The 24,215-nt window shown below is 38.3% G+C and overlaps 1 protein-coding gene across 1 annotated transcript in view; it reads left to right on the top strand.

Annotated features, from left to right (window-relative positions):
• Cngb3 (cyclic nucleotide gated channel beta 3) overlaps nucleotides 1-24,215 on the top strand; it is a 124,189-nt gene that overhangs the window by 79,004 nt on the left and 20,970 nt on the right. The window contains exons 13-15 of the mRNA XM_005381981.2: nucleotides 989-1,086; nucleotides 14,066-14,149; nucleotides 21,335-21,453. Of these exons, the coding sequence (XP_005382038.1) occupies nucleotides 989-1,086; nucleotides 14,066-14,149; nucleotides 21,335-21,453 (301 nt within the window). The remainder of the gene's footprint in view (nucleotides 1-988; nucleotides 1,087-14,065; nucleotides 14,150-21,334; nucleotides 21,454-24,215) is intronic.

The following is a 24,215-nucleotide window of genomic DNA, read 5'->3' as shown; positions in this document are numbered from 1 at the left end:
GGGTAACTGGAGACCAACAACCCTCAGAAATAGAAAACTATGTGTTTGTATGAAGATGTTCATATTTAGAATCTATGAATTATAATAGCAATAGAATAGCACAATTTTTCCTTCTATATTTATCAAAAATAATCAACTCTCATAAACTCTGGATACACCAGACATTAAGAATAAGCAGTTTGGGCTGGGGATTTAGCTCAGCGGCACAGCGCCTGCCTGGCAAGCGCAAGGTCATAAGTTCAATTAGAAAGAATAAGCAGTTTTGTTTGTAAAAAGCTTTGTCAGCCTGAAGGCCCATCATTTAATTCACATGGAGAGAAATCTGTAATATTCACATTCTTAATTGAGCTAATAAGCACATAAATAACAATAATTTGAATTTACTTGCTTAACACACTGATTCTTTAGATTCTGCTCCCAGCTGGACCACCCACTACTCATGCACGATCATCAAGTCACTCACAGCCTCTGCGTTTCAGTTCCTTTTGTTTTTCTTCTTTCTGCAAAGCAGGAATGAGAACACTTACCCTCAGGGTTGTCACAAGGGTCAAATAGGATGATGGGTCTGACAGAGCTCTGTGAGCTTTCAGACACCACCTGGCGCTCATTATTTGTCATTCTACTGTGTTAGGGCTGGAACCAACAGAAAAAACAAGAACTAGATCCTTTTCCTACACCGGCTCTCTCATTAGCTTTCATCCCATGATCATTAAATTTCATATCTAAAGTTTCAGCAAGTACAATAATCTGGAGTTGTTCAGGATGGCATCCATAGCCAAAATATCTCAGAGCATTATGAGCATAATAGTTCTATCATGATAAGTATGAAGGTCCAATTGATGTAATAAAAATACAGAGTTTGATACATCTGTTTAGCTATATATAGAGTTTGCATTTTATTTCATTATTTAAATTTTCAACTTGCACTTTGGTGAGCTAGTACATTAATTATTCTGCTTTTGGGTTTGATGTGTTTACCTTTACAAAGATGAGTCTGATTTGCTTGAGAACCTGCCAACTACAATGCGGTTAGCCCTTGCCATTGATATGAACTTCAGCATCCTCAGCAAAGTCGATTTGTTCAAGGTAAGTGCTTCTACAATTAAGAGAAAGGCACCTTATCGATTCCCTGAAAAATATCTAAGTTTTTGCTTTACATAGAATTTATGATTCGTATTTTTCTTATGTTTTAACAAAGTCAAACTAACCTGGAGAATTCATGATAGTCAAGTATATCCCAGGCCTCTCCTCCACAGACAACTTACTCTTTAGAAGCCTCTCTCTTCTAATTGGTGTTAAAGAAGAGTTCTTTAGACTCTTCTTGCATTAATTTAAACATAATTAAAATCTACAGCTTTATGTCTTTGCTAGCACATGCATCACCTTCCGGTTACAAATATGCATTGGCAACGTATGACAAATCAGACCCCAGATTAGGTCTGGACTGACCTGACAATCAGTGAATCATGCCTAATCATATGTCTTACTACAAATACTTTGGATCTAGACTTTTAAGATGGCCAAATATACATTTGAAGACTTTTCCTAGAAGAACATGCATAGCAAAGAAATTTTTAGCTTGTATATTTTTAATTGTACTACTCTCATCTTTAGCTATTACACTGCACACAAGTTTTTCTCACCTAAGACTTAACTGGTATAGCACTCACTATTCATTTAATTCATTCAACAAATATTTATTAAGTTGCTCCTATGTTCTAAGCAGCATGTTAGCCACTGGGGATACAGCACTTGAAAACTATCCTTATATGTATGGAAATTAAATCCCAGAAAAGAATGAAAAAATATATATATAACAGGTGGTAGAGATAATGCTACAAAAAAAAATTAAACAAGTCATAGAGGGTAATGTGGTATGCTGCTGAAAGGCCTCTCTGACGGAAATGCTTTGGGCTTTAAGAAGCAAGGGAAGAGCACAGAAAGGAATGGGAGAATGTTCCTGGAGGCAGGACAAGGTGAAACTCTGCTGGGAACACACTGCAAGTAGAAGAGAGAGGTTGGAGCAAAGTTACAGGCATGGAAAGCAAGAGAAGTCAGGGGAAAGTAATAAAAGAAGAACATGGGGAGGGTCAAGGTAATGAAGGACCATGTAGGCTATAATATAGACTATGAATAAGACTGACTTCTCACAGGCAGGAATACTGAGGCTCTTGTGCAAAAAATGGTCTGTTTGTGACTAGTTTGAGAAAGATCATCTTTCCTTCTGGGTGGGGATGAACCTTAGGAAGAAAGTACGGAAGGCAGAAAGGACAAATGGATGTTATCCTCAACAGCTACCGAAGGGATGACAATGACCAGACCCAGGGTAGTCGGCTGTTTGCATGGAGCTAAACACTGGGTGTGCTCCAAGAATAGCCTACACATTTTCTGTTTGACTGTATGAAGAAAATGTGACAGAAAAGGACAGAAGATGACCCCAAGGATGGGGACAATGGGAACTGGACAATGGGAAGAACAAACATATTTACCAAATCGGAAGTTTTAGAGTACATAGATTGAAAGGAGTCAAGAGTAATCCTGTTATGGATTTTAAAAGGATGTTCCTTCAGGACAAAATTCATGTTGAGATTCGACTCCCAAAGCAGCAGTATTATGATTAATTCCTAAAGGCTCTGCCTTCATAAATGTGATGAGCACTCATAAAATGGCTCAAGGTCAGAGGAATGTTCTTCTACCTCATGAGGACATAGTGTTCTCCTCCTCCAAAGGTGTAGCAGCACGGCTCCATCTTGGGAGAGAGAGCAGCCCTTACCAGACACCAAACCTGTTGGCACCTTGATATCAGACTTCTTAGCTGTCAAAACTGTGAGAAACAAATTTCTATTTTTTGTAAATTATCCACTCTTTGGTTTTCTATTTATAGTAGCAAAAAGATACTAAGACAGATATGTTAGTTTCAGGTGACTGCTATACCTCCAGATGGAAATGTGATTAATCTCATGTGATTAATTTGAGTTGAGAGATGTCCAAGGTGGAACAATAAATTTAGACCCATGAGCATTCTGATGTATTTTAAGCCATGATATTCAAGGTGATCCCCTAGAATGCAAGTGTAGGTAGAAAAGAAAGTGTAATTCACACAGAACCATATGCTTTGCAAATACATAATCAGTACTACTGGAGATAAAATGAAGAAGCAGAAGCTGTGTGCCAGAATGGTTAGGAGAGTCAACCCCAGTGTTCAAGAGAGTCAGTCCCAAATGATGACTCTCAGAATACAGAGTTAGATCAACATCCTGAGACTCTTTTCTTTGCCATATCTTGGTGTGGATTTCCATCAAGATTTTGATAAAGATAAGCTGGGCATGGGGCCCATCTGCAATATCAGTGTTTAGAAGGCCGAGGCAAGAGGATCGCAACAAATCTGAAACCAGCCAGAGTTACACAGTGAGTTTAAAGCCAAGCTGAACTACCTAGTGAGACCTTGTCTGAAAAAAGAATAAAAAAGATTTTGGTAAAGGTATAAGATGTATGCTATTTAAACACAAAATATTTAACACAAAGCAGAAAGGAATAATTTAAAATGGATAGTTACAAAATTGTAAATTAACTGAATACTTACAATAAGCAAAACCAACAAAATTAAACTGCAGCAAATATAAAATTCTGAACTTAATCCAAAGTGGAGAGAGAGAAAGGAAGAGCACAATTTTGTTTTATAACGACTCCTTCTAGACCTGAGAGTTCTATACGACTTCAAATTTCATATAGGTCAACAGTTACTATCTGAGACCGCACTAAATTTTAACATTATGTTGGTTTTCTTGACTATTAAAACCACCTCTAGACTAACATCACATTGCAAATATCCAGTTTTAAGAAAGATGGTGACACATTTGGATGTCTTCCAGCCGAGAGGGTGAGAGTAGATTGAATGATAAGCTAGGAAGATTTTATAAAATTATTTGGTGATAATAGAAAGCAGATCAACAATTGAGTCTAACAGAAAGTAGAGGTAGCAATATTGACTAAGAAGAGGCATCACAAAAATCTGGGGTGAGGGAAATACATCAGTGCTTTCAGGGAAGGTACACAACTGCATACACTTGTCAAAACAGATCCAACTGTCCCTTGGGATCTGTGTATCTCACTGAATGTAAGTTATGCTTCCGTTTTAAAAAGGAGGAACAGGAGGTGAAGTAGGGAGAAGAACCACAGGAGGAGGAAGTCTGGCCTCCAATGAAAATGTGCAGATGCTGAGCAAGTTAAATGTGGGGAAATAAAAATTCACTGAAAGGCAGCAGAAGCTTCATGTAGTACGGTGTGTTGTATGCAGAAGGAATCTGACTTGCTTTACACTGTTCAGAAAAACAATGCTCACTGTAAGCTCTGTCTCCAGGAGACACCTCCACTGAGTAACACCTCCCGGGAGAACAAGGCTGGATCCTGGCTGTGTCTGCAGTAAAAGTGCAGTTTCTGACAGAGCCGCTACTTAGTAAGAGCCTTAGAAAGAAAGGCAGGGGTGAAGGAGGGAAGAGGATGCACTGGCACCAGTTCTTGAAATGATTTTTTAAAAAGTAATTTCCAATTTCTAGTAGGAGTTCCCCACAGTGGAAGCCCCGTGTGAAGTAGAAGACGTCATGGAAAGTACAAGTACAGTTTTCTGATCTATCAGAGAGACTACGAAAGGGATTCATACAGTGGTCAGCAGGTTTATGTAGATAAATTATTTTCACACTGCAGGTTTTCATTCACCATGGGTCATAAATTCAATTGAGTGGACCACAACCAGCATATAAAATATAAGACAAAATAGCAGAATGCCTTACAGATGAGTATGTGCAGGTATCACAGATTTTTCGTTTCTGTTATTTATTTTAAAATATACACATATATGCTTTTGTGTGCACTAGGCCTAATGAAATTGTATATGTCACTGTATGCTATAGGCAAAAATGTATGGAAACTAGATTAACAGTGTTTTTAAATGTTATAACATTCTTTATACCTTAATATCTAATTTAACTGACAATAAGTAACAGCATTTAGTTTTTTTCCTAAAGGAAAAAGATACTTTAAATACTAGTGAATTTTATGGGATTATTTCCAGTTTGGAAAGTTGCCAGTTTTCCCAGCTCATAGTTTTTCCTTTGCTTTCATGTATATTGAAAATCCATCACACAGCAGCATCTGATTGAGGAAAAAAATGCTTAACTCTGCACCTCCTGCTTCTACATGAACTACATTCTTTCCTGACATTTCTATTAAAGATACCGTTCTTTCTAGAAAGAACCCATTTCCATTTACATTTCTGTCCAGTGAAAGTAGTTCTTTTCCCTAAAGTCAAATGAAGTAGAAAATAAGTAGATATGGAGTCTTTCTAAATTTATTTTCATGGAGACAGTCTTAGGAGTTTATACAAATTTGTTATTTTTTAAGGAAGAAATGGAGTGAATAGTGATCCCGCAGCTTAACTAACTGAGGTCACAGAGCTTTAAGCAGTGGACAGAGTTTGAATATAGATTTCCTTATACCACAGTTTGTGCATTTCACCACTATAGAATGCTACATTTTGGTTCCCTACCCATCCCATTTGGCTAACTGATGAGTGTAGTAATCAGCTTTCCATCACTGGGACAGAATACATGAGATAATCAAGTGAAAAGAAGGAAAGGTTTGTTTTCAGTCCATGTTTCTTGATTGTGCTATTTTGGGCTTAGAGAGGCACAGTACCTCATGACAGGAGCATGTCAGAGGAGGTCTGTTCACTTCATGGCATCCAGGAAGCAAAGAGAAAGAAAGGGAAGGGCCAGGGTGCCGATAACCTCTCCGACAGCACACCCCCCAATAACCTAACCTCCTTCCATGAGGCCCTGCCTCCTAAAGGTCTCTCCACTTTCCAAGAGCACCACAGACAGGCAACCAAGCCATTAAGGGACACGGGCTATTAGGAGACATTTCATATCCAAATGATAGCAGTAAGAAACCAAGAGAATTTTCAGTACAATCAAAAGTTGTTTAAAGTGATCCATCTTTGGCCATTTTCACAGATTTAGAATAGGCACATTGTTATAGACCTAAATTCACACATACTTTTCTATTCTCCTATCAAAACTGGTCTTGATTTCATGTATTTTTTCCTCTTAATCAAACCACATAGAATTAGAGTCATAGATTTTCACTAAAACTTTGCTGCAATCAATTGTGGCTAATTAGTAAGGTTTTCTGCTTCAACATAGGGTGATTTAAGTATTTTAAGATAGTATTTTAAGATAGCTTAAAGATGGACAGTCACACTGTATTTTTTTTTTAATTTTTCACACAATGGCTCCTCTGCCTTATAGATTTCATCTTACTTTGAGCCCAAACACAAACATTAAACTAATAAGAAGTGATTCATTTCTATGAGATTGGGTAATTTTCACTACTTTCTTATGGCTTATTATTCTGATTTTGATTTTAAAATGTATTGTATCTAATTAAATGCTAGGGAAATCACACTTTGCCTCTGCCACTAAATTCCCAGTGATAGAAAATTTAATAAAGACCCTGTTCCACCACCTAGTGGCTATTTTAAAATCACACTCTGTAAAGACAAAGAGAACCTGCTCAACAGAAGGAAACAGAGACCCAGACATAACAAAATTGGAAGGTAGCTACCTACCAGGCATCCTTTAAGGAAGGCACAGTGGGTCTGGTTATTCACCGCTCGGTACAGAACCAGTCCTGAATGTGACACCTGACTGGGATCGGTGACTCATTGTTTGTGATTATGTAGCAAACAGTGCCTGGAAAGTCTGTGACTTTTGCAGCTGGAAAGATGAAAAGGAATTGTTTGCATGTGAGTGACTGACAGAGCCAAGAATACAGTGAGAATGGCAAAATGATTTCTACCACTAACACTCGGATTCCCAGCAGTGACATTCTATTCAGCTATGCCCTCACTACATTTATTTATCAGGCTCTGAAATCAGGAACTATGTATTATTTTTACCAACTATTATTTTTGCCATGGTGGTAACAATGATAAAGTACTGTTGCTAGGATTTTTAAATTATATCATAGAATGAAATTATAACCTAGGTGAACTCCATTCAACTACACTTCCTGAGCAGTCTCTCTGTGTAAGGCACTGAGCTAGGCAGTCACGGTCCCTGGAGTTATCACATCCATACTGTCTCTGCTCTTCAGGGGCACCAGTAGGGTAAGAAAACTACATATACAATAACATATTTAATTGCCATCTGGTACACAGGAAGTTCTAGTTGCCATTACGATTAGTAACTAAGAACTAAAATTGAAGCACTCATAGGGGAGTGAGTGTCCACATAGGCGAAATCAGGTTCTTCATTCAACCATTCTTGCTCAGGCAGATAGATTAAATTCAGCCTCATGGTTCCAACCAACACAGGATTTCCCACTTTGACTATGTGAGGCTCTTTTTAAAAAAAAAAGTATTGTCAGTTTTCAAAGAAAGTTCGTTGATGACTTTTACTAGTGTTTGCAAACATTAAGTGTAGGGTTAGGTCTGATATAATTTAAAACTCAATACTGGTAAGCCATGACTCCATGACACTTTGCCAATTACTTCTCACATTTGCCTTTGCCGCTCCCAGCAGTACATATAAGTAGCATCACTAAAATAGCTAATGGCATGAAAACATGAATACAGAATTCCCTGCATTCGGTATACCATTAGTTGCTCCTTTAGTGGGAATAGTGTTGAAGATAGAGTAAAGCATTTCCCTTTGGAATAAACAAAGCTGAACTGGGAAGAGCCCTGAATATTATTGCTTACACTTGAGGGTAACTTAAATATACAGTGAATTATAAACTACTGATAATGTCTTAAACTCTATTTGACAGAAATAAAAAAATGAGCCTAGAAATGAGTAAAACTTATAGGGGTAAGTGTCCCAATGGTAAATTTTCTACCAATTTTACAATTCAGAGTTTGTCATTGTTATGAAAAAAACAGTTTCCTGAGAACAGCAAAACCCTGCTAACCTATAGGTCACATTTTGAATAAGAATAGGATTTCTCACAACTCCATGGAAGTCTCCAGACTCTTTATTCAAATATGTAACACAGTTTTTGTAGAGTACTGAATCTCGCATTGTCCAGAATAATTTCTAACAGCTTTACTCTGTACACCAGCCCATATTTATTTAGTGCCTAGCATGTCTCAAGTTCTGGTGCTGTGCTGGGGATACAGTAGAGAATAATACACTTTTACCTCAAGTTGCCTGGAATGTAGGTAAAATACATGGTCTGACATATGTGTGAGCTAAGGGAAAGTCAATAGACTTCCTGAGACTTCCATCCTTCACCTAAAAGCCAGGACTGACCACAATATCTTCATTCATTCCCAGTATCACAGGGGCATTGAAAACATTAAATGGTAAAGTTAGCAAAATGGTAAATTTTAGTACAAAGGTCACCTCTTAACAAAGTGTTAATGTTGATGCTTACTCAGGTATTTTTTCTTTATAGAAAAAGGGACATTTGTGAAACAGGGGCTGTGCTCTGACTTTCTACAAAATGGAAAATGTCCTAAGGATTTCTATCAATTAAATGGAACTGAGCCACAAAGATGAAAAGCTAGCCTTGGGATGAAATTCTTTTAAATTATATGATAATGGAGCAAAATGTATCTGAAGAAAATAACCATTTTTATTGGGGGAAAAAAAAAGATAGTAGTTCCCAAACTCTTCTCAAAGCAGGATGATTTCATAATGAAAATTTATTTCACTCAACCTAAATCCAGATTATGATTTAGTCCTAAACCACAGCTGCACAAAGCTGAAGTACCTTTCCATAAAGCAGTTATTAGGAGACAGTCTCTTGATTGGGGAAACAAATTCTATCCTTTTATTATATGTAGTTGCTGTGTTTGTTTGTATGATTTGATCCATGTGATATACAAGTGTGTTGATGAAAAGTCCCATTTAGAATAGTTCAAATGCTTTTCTCTCAGAAAACCCAAGCTACGAGCTGAAAGCTATCTATGTGAGTCTGTGTGCATTCCTACTGAGAAGAGTGCTAATTGTTTGCTTATCTATTTTAGGGCTTATCTCCTAGGTTGGTCTAACACTTTCCATTGATTTGGTCTCCTTTGTTAGTGCTTTCAGCCAGTGAGCTCACCTGAAGAAGGGGAAAGATGAAATGCATTTTCACACAAGACACATTTGGGTTTTTATGAGAGTTTTTAATTAATAAAAATTAAAATTCAAATCTCATCACTTCTCCCCAGACCCAGTTCCTTCTGCTCTCCCCAAGGTAGCCACTAACCTGGTTTTCAAACAGGTCTTTCCAATTATCATTTTTACAATTTTACTTTTATCCATATAAACAACAGATAGTATTTTGTTGTTTTTTATTTTATAATATGCTGAATATATTCCATAACTTGTTTGTTCACACCACATCATTTTTAAGTTTAATTATAAATAAATATATATAGTATATTTTAGTTACTCTATAATATTCTGGCCTACAAATGCTCAACATTTTATCTGTCTATACATTGGCTTTATATTTTTTCCAATTTTTCAATAATAAAAACAGTGCAGTAGTCCCCTTTTGTTAATAGGGGATACATTCCATGAACCCCCCTAGATACTTACAATCCAAAAACGTAATGCCTTTTTCCCCTACGTAAACCCATACACAGTGGCTGCAACTTTTGTAATTGGAGGTGCAATTGATGCTAGCAAAACTAGCATTGATTTGTTTTTCCTTCTTCACAAGTTCATGAACAAAGATTCATTCTTACCATAGATCTTAGCAAACTCAACATACAAAGTTTTTTCATGTCTTAAGTTGAAAATTTTTACCTATTCACATAAAGGAAACACTGTATGACTTCTTGTTGGAATAACTGAATTGCCAAAATGACTAGTCTTGCATTTTCGAAAGATTAAGTAAGAGTTACTTGAAAACAAACACTGGATTAAAAGAATAGTAAATCAGAGAATTGAGACAGCTGCTAAGTAACTAGCAGGCAAGTAGTACACATAGTATGGATACGCTGGTTAAAAGGCTGATTCATGTTCTGGGTGAGATGGACAACACAAGGTTTCTTTATACTATTCAGAATAATGTGCAATTTAAATTTAAGAATTGTTCATTTCTATAATTTTTATTCAGTTATTTCAGACCATGGTTGACCACAAGTAACGCAACACTGGAGAGCAAAACTGTGGACAAGGAGAGACTACTGTACTGCCACATTGTTTTGTTCTCCTCTGCTTGGTGTTGGGGCATCTCCCTGGAGAGTGGCAGGGTTATAGGGGAGGTGGCTGTGCATTTTTAGGCTGTGTTATAGGATGTTTCTTTATTCTGGATGACAGCCTAAAATGTTGGATTCTGACTAGATGCTCTTTCTACTGGAAACTTGTTTATATTGTCAGGCACCCTTGTGGCTCTTGTCTGCCCTCTGTCCAGTTTATGACTACAAAGATGATCATTCTCTTGGAGAGCCCTAAATTGGAAAAAACTGGGTGAGCATCAGGTGTGTTGATCATATGACACAGAGGCAGCACAACGAAACACCTGAAAACACGAAAGCAGTGTCAGTATTTACAGCTCCCAGGGAAAATGTGGCAGCACAGCTCATGGGATCATAGGAAAGTTGCAGTGGGGCAGCTGCCACATTACTCCTGTTCATCCAGCCTGTGGTGAATCAAGAAGGCAGGGAATGAGGGAGGACTGTGAGCCAAACCATTTATGGGGCCCAAGGTGTTAGCCAGACAAGTTTTCACAGGGAGTCTAATGTTTGGTTTCTAACAAGCAAGTAAGGATCCCACGGCATCATGCTGTGACTGAGAGGGGACAGTATGGCATATGTGCACAGTTCACATGGGGTGGGAAGGTCAGTGGGGCAAGTCAAGTGTGTTGTATTTAGCTGCTCATAAGGAAGTGGGCACCAGGAGGTAGTTGTGTATGGCAGATAATTTGATCAACCACTTTGAGAAACTGATAGGCCAAGAAGTAGAAAGCATCAAGGATCACCAAGCCTGGCTTCTGGTATGAGAAAGGTAATGCTATATTCAAAATAGATACCAAGGCCACACAATATTACACAAATTTACTGCACACACGTATTTGTATGTGTATGTGTGCATAAAGTTAGAACTATTGCCAAAGGACAACATTTAAAGTCATCAGTAATTCCTATAAATACAAAGTAATACAGTCATGAATTTTCATCAAACTGCATTCCAATAAGAAGTGTCCAAGGAATGAAAATGTTATATTAATCTTCAAATTATACTTAAATTGTAAAAACTAGTGTCCAAAATCCAATTGTTTACATGAAAGAAAATACTGAAATGTTTTGTGATATTGTCTATTTCTGATGATTTACAGTGTAAATCTTCTGCATGGACATAAACAGTTGAGAGCTAGGTTCATTGTAGTATTTCCAGACAAGTACCTCTACTCCTCTGTATCTGCAGGTTCTGCATCTAGACACTCAATGAACCTCAGATCTAAAATATGAGAAAAAACTGTGTCTGCGCTAAACATATACAAACTTTTCTCTTGCAATTATTCCCTAAACAATACAAAAATATTTACATTGGAGTAGGTACCATAAGGAATTTAGACATAATTTATACAGGAAGATGTACCTAGGTTATAAGCAAATATGATGCCATTTTATGTAAGGAACTTGAGCATCCACAAATTTTGATGTCTGTGGGGATCCTTGAACCAATTTCCCACTGATACAGAGGAAATAACAACTGTATATTGTGCTCAAAATCTTCCAAGTGTATTTCTAATGGATTTCCTTTTTAAACATCAAAGACACTAACTTTCCTTACTGGAGAATATCTTAAAGATCAATGCAATATTTGTGGGGTTGTCTTTCTAAGTAGGTTTTAAATGACCAGTATGCCAACTTCTAAAATGAAACAATTCTGAAATGATAATAGCATTGAAAGAAATTGGGTACCTGAATTATTTATTGAGAGAACTTTCATTAAAATCAATACAACCATAGTTTTTAGAAAAAACATTGTATGATTTGCTTTAGCAAAAAAATGATAACCTGTAAGACATGATAGTACTTATATAAATAAAAATTATATACTTTATGTAAAGCAATTCTATTGTGAAGGAAGGAAGTGTAAATTTCCCTTTACATGCAAGGGGCCTTTGTGCATCTTTGCAAATGCCAATAACACTCACCCTCAAGTGACTCAGAGTCTGACATCCTTACGAGCAGTTTCTGTTTATGTGCTGCAGAAGTGAACATGAACAATTTTTGATGGGGTCCTTTCTTTTATCTCACTCCCAAATGGAAGTATCCCCCTCCTATTAAAAGCTTTATGGATATTTACTCATTAAGTCTTAAGATATCTGCTATCATCATTATAGCTTTTCTATTTACTGCAACATCATCCTAACTAGACCAACTTTAATTCCTCCAAGAGCACCCACAAAGCCTTGCACCTCGCAGCTTGCTGTCAGCACTTGTCGGGCTGCTTTAAGAAGACGTCACTTCTGGCTGTGGTTTTTTTTTTCTATCCTAGAAAACCAAAGCTCTCCTTTCTCCAATGAATTTTAAAAATTGTAACACTAAGTTCATCTGAATGCTTCTCACCAAGAGCTACTTGAGTATACTTCAATCATAAATTATTAACTTTTCTTATCAGCCAAGAAACCCTGAAGTCTAAATTTCACATGGATCTAGGTCAAGTGTCTGCTACTGAAGCCATTACAGGAAACCAGTCAGCATGAAAGGAATGATTGTCCCATTCACAAATTGGGGACAGGCCCTTTGCTTTACCTCCTCCTTCCTCGGTTACTGACTATGATTAGTTCTCTACAAAATCGTTATTCCCCTAAGGGGTGAGCAAGACCAACCACAAAAAGAAAGTTGTACTAGTTACCGGCTTGGAGAGAAAAAAATTAAAATATTTGGTGAAAGCAAAAGATTCAAAACCACTTTGTAAGAGATTTTAAAATCAGCTCTGACTTTTTCTCTAGCCCATCATGTAGATAAATTATAACTATTGAGACAGAATATATATTAGATGTATATTCTAATAAAGTTGGTCTCCAACACTATTAAATGGATATGAGCAGTCAATCATTCACTCAACAGACACTGCTTTTGTATCAATAATGTACATTTTTCCTGCCTTTAGATGCTAATTGAGTTACAAAAGAAAGACAAGCATGTTTACAGAATTAAAGGATATCTAACAATGGCATGAAAGACGTTATAATGAAGAAAAATATTTAGCAAAGACTATAATCTGTTATTCCTAATATATTAATAGTCATAATCCCTCATAGCTATCATTCATTAAGTATCATATTAAATTTTACTTATGAGATGGGTGCCATTCTTTGGGGGGGCATTGAGACAGGCTTTTGCTTTGTAGTGCAGGTTGGCTTTGAATTTACTGTGCAACCCAGGCTGGCCTTCAACTCTCAGAAACCCTCCTGCCTCAGCCTCTCAAGTTCTAGGATTACAGGCTAGGATCACCATTCTCTTTTTACTTTATTAATACATGCTGGCTGTACATGATGTTTATACTCATCTTAGGGAGTAGGCATATGTCCTTAACATATCTTGATTCTATTTATTCCCCTTGCCTTCCCCACCTTCCTCCTTCCTTTCATCTCTAGATCTCCTACCCCCATTTTCATTACTATTTTTTTAGTTCACGATTGTGGCATGTAACGACTACATTCATTGTAAGTAGTTGGTACATGGACATGACACACCTTAAATCATGTGCATCCCCTTCCTCTTCCCTCTTCCGCCCATCCTCAGTCTCTTGGTTCCCTTCCCATTATTGTTACCACTGTATAGACTAGAAAACTGAAGACAAAAGAACTGTATGGCAATAGATTATAGAGAACAGGATCACACCCACTCTACCTAATGAAGTTGCAAGCTCTTGCCCCTGTACTATGGTTGTCTTTTCCTTCTAAATTTTGAGTAAGGACAAGTCTATATCCAAGGCAATTGAAATTTCAGCGTTGATGCAAGCAGCATCTATTTTGTTTATTTCCTTTTCATTCTAAATTCATTTGGATTGGTCGTGTAGTTGTGCCAGTAATAATTATGCTTTTCTTTATATAGGGTTGTGATACCCAGATGATTTACGACATGTTGCTAAGACTGAAATCCACTATATATTTACCTGGTGACTTTGTCTACAAAAAGGTGAGTAGACACTATTTTCTTTTTTCATAAGATATACAGGTATGCATTCTAATGCAATTTCATTACAACAAAACAATTCAACTATTACATGGAAATAGCTAAACCCCAAAATTCAGATTGCTATAGAAGTCAATCTGAAACCAAAGGTATTACTACTAAATATTATCTAAACTATACAAGTATGTGACAATGAGACTTTTACTATTACTGACTGTATATTGTGTGTCACTGTGTGGGATTTTTTTGAGGGACATATCGTCATTTTAATGATATAGCTCTTTGGCATTTCCCACACTAGCAATGAACTATCCCTCTTTTCCCACCACAATGTTTTGCTCATGAGAGACAAGCAGAAGGAACATCACAATTTCATACCAAAACCAAGATGATCAAGGCCTTGATTTCTCCACTAGAAACTACACTTAAAAGAGGAAGAGGGAGGTAATGCAGAGATGGTAAAGGGCACAAAAATTGCCAATACACGCCACATGCACATGCCACATGCCAGTTCCACAAAACACACATCACCACTATGTACTGCAAATACATACCAATAAGAAAAATTTTTAAAACAAAGATAGACACACAGTTCAAGATTCTACATATAAGACCTTAAATTAAAGACCCAGACCTCTCATTCTGACCCAGAGTCTCACCCTCCGCCCCAGCCTTGGGATGGGTTTGGCTTGGGCTCAGGTAACACTGACAGCACATGTCTTGTTCCGTAGACCTTAGTTGGGGGGAGGAGCTTGGTGGACAACCCTGGGACAGCGAGCCTACACTCCCAGCTCCTGAAGGAGGATCTGCCCACTGTCCCTTGACCCCATCCTGTGTCAGACAAGCAGGCTGCCCCCTTTTTCTCACAGCTGCCTGGGAAGTTTTTATCCTCAGGAACTGGGAGCCCAGCCTGTCCCTGAATGTGTCTCTGTAGGATACAACAGTGGAGAGAAGCTGGAGCTCTGGAAGGCTCAGAGTAGAAGATGGATTCTGAGGTTCAAGCCTCTCTGTTCTTGAACTCCAGATGGTTCTCTCCACCCAATGTACAGGCCAAAGCTGCCTCCTTTCTGTCCAGGGTGACATGGCCCACATCTAGAAGACTGTTCACTCTTCTGGGGCTCCTGCCGAGGGCCAAGTACCCTGAACCTATGATCCTAGGAAAAGGGGAGTCCATGGTCCCTAATGTTGGCAGGAGGATGGGGAGGATGATGGTAGGGTTGGCCAGCTTGGCTTCCACTTAAAGATACCAGGCTTGTCCCAGGAGGTTGTTCAAGGACATAGGCCTCATGTGGTCAGCTGCCCAGGTTCTAGGAGCAGTCTCCAAGAGGTAGAGGGCTGGCACAAGGAGATGCACGTGGCCTCACACTCAATGCCCACCTGAAAGCTATAGAGGATGAGGTAGCTGATGATGATGTTGCTGAAGCCACCCATGAAAACCCCAGCAGTGCTCTGTACCCTGGCAGTCATTTCCTGCTGTACCATTTGCATATTGATCCTGTTGAGGACATCTTCCCCACTGGCACCATACTCAGTCCTCACAGTGTTAGTGGGGTGAGTCTACAGTTGGCTGGATCCCAGGCAGAAAAGTCAGGGTAGGAAGGCATGGTAGACAAAAGCTGCTAAACCCATGGCATCCAGGAATCAGAGAGAAAAGGGAGAAGTCAGAGACAAGAATATACCCTTCCATACATACTATTTTCAAATGTGCAACTAAAAAATTTTGAAGAATTCAGATATAGGCCAAGAGCACAGTTAAACAAAATTTGTTCACAATTATGTATATTGTTTTGTAAAATCATAATGTACTCTTGGAATAATTAAAATAAAAATAAAGAACAGTTCAAAAAATGGGAGAGAATCCAAGACCTAGGGAGTTCAGCAAGGGAGAATGAGAAACACCTTATTTCATTCCAAAATAATGTGTTAAATACTACAGTGGCAGTAAGTATGATCTGCTGTAGAAAATAAAGTAAGGGTACTGGTCCCACCTAGCTCCTGGCAAGATTTCCTAAAAATGTTCGCACTAAGTGCTGGGAAATGAATTGGGCTGAACCAAGGGAAACAGGTGTTCTGAGTAAAGAATTAGCATGAGCTAAAGCAGAGATAAAGAACTGGTGTCTGCAAGGGGAGTGCAGAGGACTATGAGACAAATGTTACAATAACGTTAGAATCGTTTATTAATAAAACTCAAAATTTTTAGCACTATAGGGTAGACAGTTGTCTGAGTCCTGAGAGAAGAAAGATGGTGTTGCTCTCTGGCACCTTCCAGGCCAGTGCAGTGGTGTTCAGTCCACGCTGTGCATCAGAATCACCTGAGTGTAGGACTCGGCTTCACGCCTAGGGGTTCAACTGATATGGATGAAGTCTACTCATGGGCAGTTTTAAAGTCCCCTAGTGATTCTAAAATGCAGCCAAAGTTGAAATGAAAAGCCATGAATAAATGGAATTAAATAAATGCATAACTTCAAAATATGTCGCATTGCATGAGGAGAAAATACAAGTTGCCAGGAGAGTGTGTAGTGGGAAAAGTACTTAATGTAATTTAGATAAGAGGTCAGGAGAGAAGGAAGTTGTCAGTTTGTCAGGCATGACCTTTGTAAAACCTAAAGAAAAACATCTCTTCAGTAAAAAGAAAAGGAAAATGAGAAAGGGTAGACCAGAAAGTATTTTTTGACAGAGTTGGAGTCCTGAGCTAGTAAGCAAAGCAGAGTTTGACATGTCCAAAGAATGAAAGTGGAGACACGGCTGGCGGGGAACGACAGAGTCAAACGGAGTGCGATGTCCTTCAAGGCATCAGCTGGAGAGTCCAGGTCACAGGTGAAACCGTGTTATGAGAGATGATGAGACTGGAGGTAAATTTTGAAAGCTGGAATCTAATGGAAGCTGAGATGAACAGAAGGTCAAGAAAAGGTAAGAGAAAGAAGGTCAAGGCTGCAACCTTGAAGAATACGAACATTTATGGAAGAGGTCAATGAGGAAGCATCAGAGAGCAACTGAGAAGCAGCTATGAGATATAATAAGTAAGCAGATTGGTGAAATGAGTCATTTTCTTTAAAATGGGAAATACAAACCCCAGTGCAGTTTAAAGACCCCTTTGGGCAGTGGTGCATTGTAACGACATGGCCTAACGCACCACAATGGCCTTGCAAATTGGTCCACCAGCAGCAGAGACTGAAAATTGAGCTAATTCCTAGACACTTTAGCCCTGGAGCCCCTAAGCAGTGCAAATTTGTTTAACAAAGTGTGAAATGCAGAGTAGAGACGCAGCCTTCTCATTTCTAACTTTTTATACAGCACATTCATCAAATAATAATAAAAACAGATCAGTGAACACCAGTGAAGGAAGGGAGGGAGGACATCGGGGAAGAACAGAAACGAAAAGACACATCTTCTTTCAGGAGAAGATTTACATTATAGGCGATATGGATAGAGAAGAAAGGCTGCTACTTCACCAAACTTTACACAGCTGAATTCAGCTTGGTTTTTGCTTATCATTTCCACAAAACACTATAGGAAAAGGAAGCAGGAAAAAAAATACTCAGTTTGAGATTGCCTAACTGAAGAACGGCAGAGTCTGGGCCTGAGTTTGCTGAACGGCCTAAACCTCAAAATCTTTTCTAGACCCATTAAAAGGTTAGTTTGGACTGCTTCAAGATTATCTGGGAATTTTCCCCAAATGGTATATAACAGTGTAGAAATCACCCGGAGAGCTTGTTAAAGCACAGATTTCTGGGACTTCATTCTCAGAGATTCCAATTCAGTATTTCTGCAGTGGGGCCTGAGAATTTGCACCTCTAACAAATTCTTGAGAGATTCTGATGACTCCAGAGCAAAGCTGTGAGTAGTACCCCTCTTCTCTAATGTTTACTTGCGTGTCATAACGCTCCCATCGCCTTTGAAATAGCCTCCTACACAGGGCCCCTGAAATTGGTATTTATTCTCTCTAAGGGCTACCTTACCCTGCAAGAACCTATTGCATGTCCACATTTTCTCCAGATTAGTACATACACCAAAAACAAGAACTTGTTTCGATCTTATTTTGCACATGCGGTCAGCCCTTATTCTCTGATAAATGTCTGCTTCATTGGAATGCTAATTAAACTTGCAGAAAAAGCTTAAATTAGCCTAGAAATAGCGGAAGTTTTGGTTCGTTGATTGTGCCAGATCTCCTTGGAAAATTATTGAAATGATCATTAAGAAATAATTAAAAGTGCTGAACTATATTTAAGTACCCATTATGTACTTCTACCTCCAGTCAGTTGTAATAACTGCCTTTGAAAAATCATTCCAGTTTCTTGAGAATTACTTCATGCAAAAAAGCAGGACTATGACCCTGTCCTACTCATTACTTCCTGGAATATCTCTTGGAAAACTAATTTTCAGATACTTTGCTTTTCAGAATCATTCATAGCTATTGTGCTTGTTTTTAGAGATAAGTCCTGCTGTCAGACTCATCAATAGATACAGTCTGTATGTAGTCCAGTGTTGAATGACATAGGTTTTGCCTGTTCAAGGGCTGTTACCTGCCAGTCTTTGTAACTTCACTCAAGACACTTAACTTCCTAAACTCCTATTACCAAGTTTTAAATGACAAAAATTATACCTTCCTTATTTGACTTCACCAGGATTTTTGAAGAAATTAATTGAGGGGCTGGGGATTTAGCTCAGCGGCACGGCGCTTGCCTGGCGAGCGCAAGGTCATGAGTTCGGTTCCCAGTACTGGAAAAAAAAAAAAAAAAAAAGAAATTAATTGAGTTTATATCTATGAAGTGCTTTCAACAATAAAGCAGCATGTTCTGGTACAACAAATATAGAAGTTAAAATAAGGAACTATGCAAATATCAAATATTATGATTATTCAAGTACGATGCAAGATATTACCATTAATATTATATAAATAGCTATAATAAAATCAATCTAATTTCTCCTTTGATCTATACTTAAGTATAAATATATCCTTAATATTCTGCAAAATGTAAAATTTAAAAATTCTTCTTCCATTGCTGTTAGGAGATGTAGGTTCTAAGCTTCTTTTTGCTTTAAATACTGAATTATAGAGTGTTGACTAGTCAGTGAAGCCAATCTGCCCCTTTTTTTCTGTAAAATGGAAGTAATAGTACTTACTTACTCTACCTTCCTCATGAGTGTAACAGGGTGATAAAATGTGTATTTCAATTTCCCAGATGTTACCTAAAAGACAGAGTCAGATAACTCTAAACTCAACCTGACCATTATAATATACTTCAGGGACATAACCCTAAGAATTAAAAGATTTCAGAACTTTCTAGATTCAGTTAAGCTGTATTTTCTTTTTCATGAATGAGTGCTTACTATTTATCAAGCCTTGTGCTCAGAAGTGGAACAAAGTAGATACTGATTCAACCATCTTAGAGCATAGATTATGATCAACATTGCTTAACCTCAAGTTGATTTGATTTAGTCTTTTGAAAGTATGACTAATAAGAATATTTGATTGACTCAAATAACCCAGTCTCCTCTTATACCAAGTAAATGATTTTTTTATATTCATGCTATTTTAAAATACTTGTCTTAGTCTATTTTCTGTTGCTATAACAGAATGCCACAGACTGGGTAATTTATTAGCTCATGGTTCTATGATGTGATAATTCAAGAGCATGGTGCCAGCTTCATGGTGAGGGCATTCTTGGTGGATCATCACATGTCAGAGGGCATCACATGACAAGCAGAGGGAGCAAATTTGCCAGGCCTTTGTAATAAAATCATTCTGGTGATAATCCATGAAACTATGACCTAATCACCTCTACATACCATTAATGCATGAATTTGGAAATTAAATCCAAGGCCCACCTCTACATTCCATTAATGCATGAATTTGGAAATTAAATCCAACACATAAAACTTGGAGGACACATTCAGACCACAACAACTGACCAGAGTGATCAAGACTCTACTTATTTTGATATGTGGATACTATTATTCAACTGGTTTGCATAGTATGTAAACTTGCCTATTTACAATTTAACAACCTTTCTTTACCTGAATGTCACTGAGGTCTCTTGCAAGAACTATTTTTCCTTTTTGAAAGCAGGAGTGATAAGATGTGTGCAAGAGCCTCACAAACACCTGCCAGTTTGATAATTTGCTGCAAGGACTCACATGAATTAAATGTAAAGTTATATAGAGTAGAGTTTATTAAAGCAAAGGAGACAGGAACAAAAAAGATATACATGAGCAGATTAGAGAAATCAAGCACAGGCATCCTAGGCCCTTCTATTGTGAAAGTCGCATATGCATTTGTCTCTGCAGAGAGTCACAGAGATATGAGCAAAAGACCTGTACTTCAAGAAGTCTATCTGGGTCTTAGGTCAGGGTTCTCAGTGGAGCAGTATCATAGTTACATGATTAGTCATGGCACAGACTTCAAGGTAGGTATGAGGTACATTTCAGAAATCATTGTGCTTATGTCAAACAATGCTGACATCCTGGTATATGCTGACATACCACCTCAGGCCTACAGAATAACACCACTGACCAGTATGTAAATATTCCAGGAGTTGAATTTTCAGAGTTTCCTCAAGAATCATTTTTCTAGCTCCCTAGAATCCCCAAAGACATGCAAGAACTGAGTAAACAACCCTCTGCATTAACACTCCCTCTCAATGTAGAATAAGAAAAACAGCTTAAATTCTCATATAGCTGGGGATTTAGCTCAGTGGCAAAAGCGCCTGCCTGGCAAGCGCAAGGTCGTGAGTTCGGTTCCCGGTACCGGAAAAAAAAAAAACCAAAAAATTCTCATATAGCCCCACTCCCAAAACCACACTTCAGTGCCTTAGGAAGAAAAATAGAACTGAACTTCACGTGACCAGAACCCATGCTATTTGGATAGAACAAGCACATTCTTGAGAGCACATCCGTGGTCACCAAAGCCAGGTTCAGCCACACAACCAATTACTTCCTCTGCCCCTGACCATTCTTAGAGCAATATGCCAAGTGAAGTATCTTCACATGTCCACTGAGGGCTTATCCTTTTACATGACGTGTCCAACCCATGTCTGTAACGACTTCAGGTCTTAAATACTTTTACAATAATGTTCCTTTCTTCCTTTATCTGCATTTGCTCTTCTAGAAGTGCTTGTATTTCTTAATTTGGGAACTAATTTTCAAGAATAAAGTGCCTACTCTTTCCTCTTTATATTTGGCATACAGGGCGAAGTTGGTAAAGAAATGTATATCATCAAGCAAGGAGAAATCCAAGTTCTTGGAGGCCCTGATGGTGCCCAAGTCCTTGTTACTCTGAAAGCTGGGGCAGTGTTTGGAGAAATCAGGTATTGGAAGGATGCCTCATAAATAGTGAAGTCTATCACTTGTCATAAATGGACAATCTTAGGTTATAAAATGAATAAGTTCCTACTTTATCAAAAGTTTAATTGTGCTGAATATTGGTAAAATAAGTATTTTCACATTTCTGTCAATCTTTTCCTTTTCCCTCCTTTAAAAAACATTAGGTCATTCAGCTCTTTATTTCCAATACATAGGCCAGTGTCCAGCACAAAGTACATATGCAATATGTATTGAATGAATATGTGAATGAATGAATGAAATGGAAGGCTGTAAGTCTGCAAGATTTGAATGCCAAGCAACAAGGGGATTTGAGTAGGTTTTAGATATATGATCATCTCTGTGGAACTAAATTGCCTGAGTCTAAATCTCAGTTCACTCCCTCCAAGTTTTGTTCCTCTGTTACTTTATCCCTCTAGTCCTTCATCTTAATTAGAATAATAATTGTACATATACTTGAAAGGTGGCATGGTGGTTAGGGTGGAGTGTCAATTTCACTGGCTTTGGAATCCATCCCAGGGGATTTATGGAGCACATTTCTGGTGTGACTGACTGGGTCGTAGTGGCATGGCCTTGGGTTTTATGTTTGATTTCTTGCCCCTTCCTCTCTGGCACTGTTTTCTTATTCCTCTTCCTGGCTGACATGAATTGAGCACCTTTACTGCACCAGGCACTTCCACTTGATGTTTCTGCCTTGTAGCCCGTTGACTGTGGAATAAACAGTCCAATCATGAGCTAAATGAAACATCTCCTCTTTTAAATTGTAGGTTTTGGGTATTGTGTCCTAGCAATGAGAAAGCTAACACAAAAAAATGGTACCAGAGAAGTGGGGTCATTGGGATTATGACTATACTTGACTGTGTGATTTAGAAGTCTTTGGACTAGTTTGTGGGAGAAGTTTGGACAGGCTTGGAGATATAGGCTAGAGAAGCTCTAGAATTAAGTAAACATGTCTTGACAAGTGATTCTGGTTGGAGCTCAGAAAACTAAAATGTTGGTAGTATTGTAGACAGTAAGGTCAAGCTGAGGATTTGGGCTGGGAACAAGCACTCCATGGGCAGTTGGACTAGAGGCCATGTGTATTACACTCTGGCAGAAAATATGTCTATATTTTGCCCATGCCCTAAGACTTCCCAGGAGACTTACATTAACAGGAATGGACTAATTAATGTGGCGGAAGAAATTTCAAAGCAGCCCAATATTCATGCTATTATATATGGTTACTGATGTCTGATTATAGCTAGATTTGTAGCAAGAATTAAGGGTAAATTGTAGGCAAAAAATTTTGAAAAAATTAAATTTTGGCCCTGAAACAACCACTTATAAAGTTTGGGCCAAAAGAAGTATGGGTGCTGAAGAAATTAACACCATTAAAAAGAAACTAATTGATTTGTACTGGAATAAGAAGAAAACTGTCTTGAAGCATCCGAGAATTTAGCAAGACCTCACCCATCACTGGCTGAAGAATGCAAAAGTTGAAAAGAGAGCCTCTGAACCTCCTGCTCAAGAAGAGTTTCCTCAGGAACTGGATCCTTAAGATTCATTTCACTGTGTTCAGTCATCCAGCCACTCAAAGGTTGCTATAGCCATGATCCAAGGGGGCCTGGCAACTGCTCCCACTCACAGCAGACCGTGGCATCATCTATAAGATGCTTATTTTATGAGCATGTAAAATGCAAGAGTTGTGGGGTTAGGGAAATTCCCACCCAGATTGCAAATGAAGCTGTGGGAATGAACCCAAAGATACAGTTGAGACCCAGGAAGTTATAGATGCCAGGAACATAGAATATCTATGGGGGAAAGCTGCAGCCTGATGGCAGAGTTAGACCTAGAGAGAGGCCATATAAACTGCAACCAGCAAGGCCAAAGAGGTGGGTCTGCACACGGCTTCTGAAACTCACATTTTATCATCATGTACCTTCGATGCCAGATATGGAGCCACAGGACTCAAAGTTTGGCCCTCTGGGTTTAAAATGCTTGGGTTTGATTCTCTTCTATCCTGTTTCTCCCTTTTTAAATGAGAATGTTTACCCCGTGCCATTGTACTTTGGGATTATGTAACTTGTTTGCAACTTTTAGGAAGGTCACAGCTAAGAGTTTGACTTGAGTCTCAGAAGAGATGTTGACTATTATTTTTGAAAAATACTGGAACTCTTGAGACTTTGGAGACGTTTCTGGAACTCTTGAGATTTGTTTGATGTTTCTGGTTGTATCCAGGATAGTTGTATTAGGCAGAATCATGAACTTGTCTTTATTTGGCGTTTAACTATCATTTAAGATGTGTTTGGATAATATGGTAGATTAACTAATGATCAATTTGTAACAACCAGCTGAAATGAATCAGTGTGTTTCTGGATGTGGAAGGCCCACCTGAGGATTATTGCCAACAGCATAAGAAAGAGAACTGGAGGAAAAGATTGTGTGCTGTTGATTCTCCTGGAGAAACTTGTCATGCTGGCTTTCTGATATGAACTTGGCTGTTCTTATTGTTAGAGGAACACAGGTCCATACTGCTGCTGAGGATGGTGTGTTGGTTTGGTGCTTATTTTGCAAGGGGAACAATATAATACAGGACACATACTTCATATGAGTATTTATAGTAGTCACCCAAGAACAGTATACAAAAGAGTGCAGGGAATCTGTCCACACACTAAGACCAAGGAATCCAGCTGAGGGCCTGGATCCCACACAATGTCCTACATGAGTTGAGCTGAATACCCAAAGCTCATAACAATGCCTCCCATGAATC

Source organism: Chinchilla lanigera, unplaced genomic scaffold (assembly GCF_000276665.1).
Source record: "Chinchilla lanigera isolate Chin_1 unplaced genomic scaffold, ChiLan1.0 scaffold00016, whole genome shotgun sequence".
Lineage (NCBI taxonomy): Eukaryota > Metazoa > Chordata > Mammalia > Rodentia > Chinchillidae > Chinchilla > Chinchilla lanigera.
Note: the sequence above shows the minus strand (reverse complement) of the source record. Positions and strands in the feature narration are given on the sequence as shown.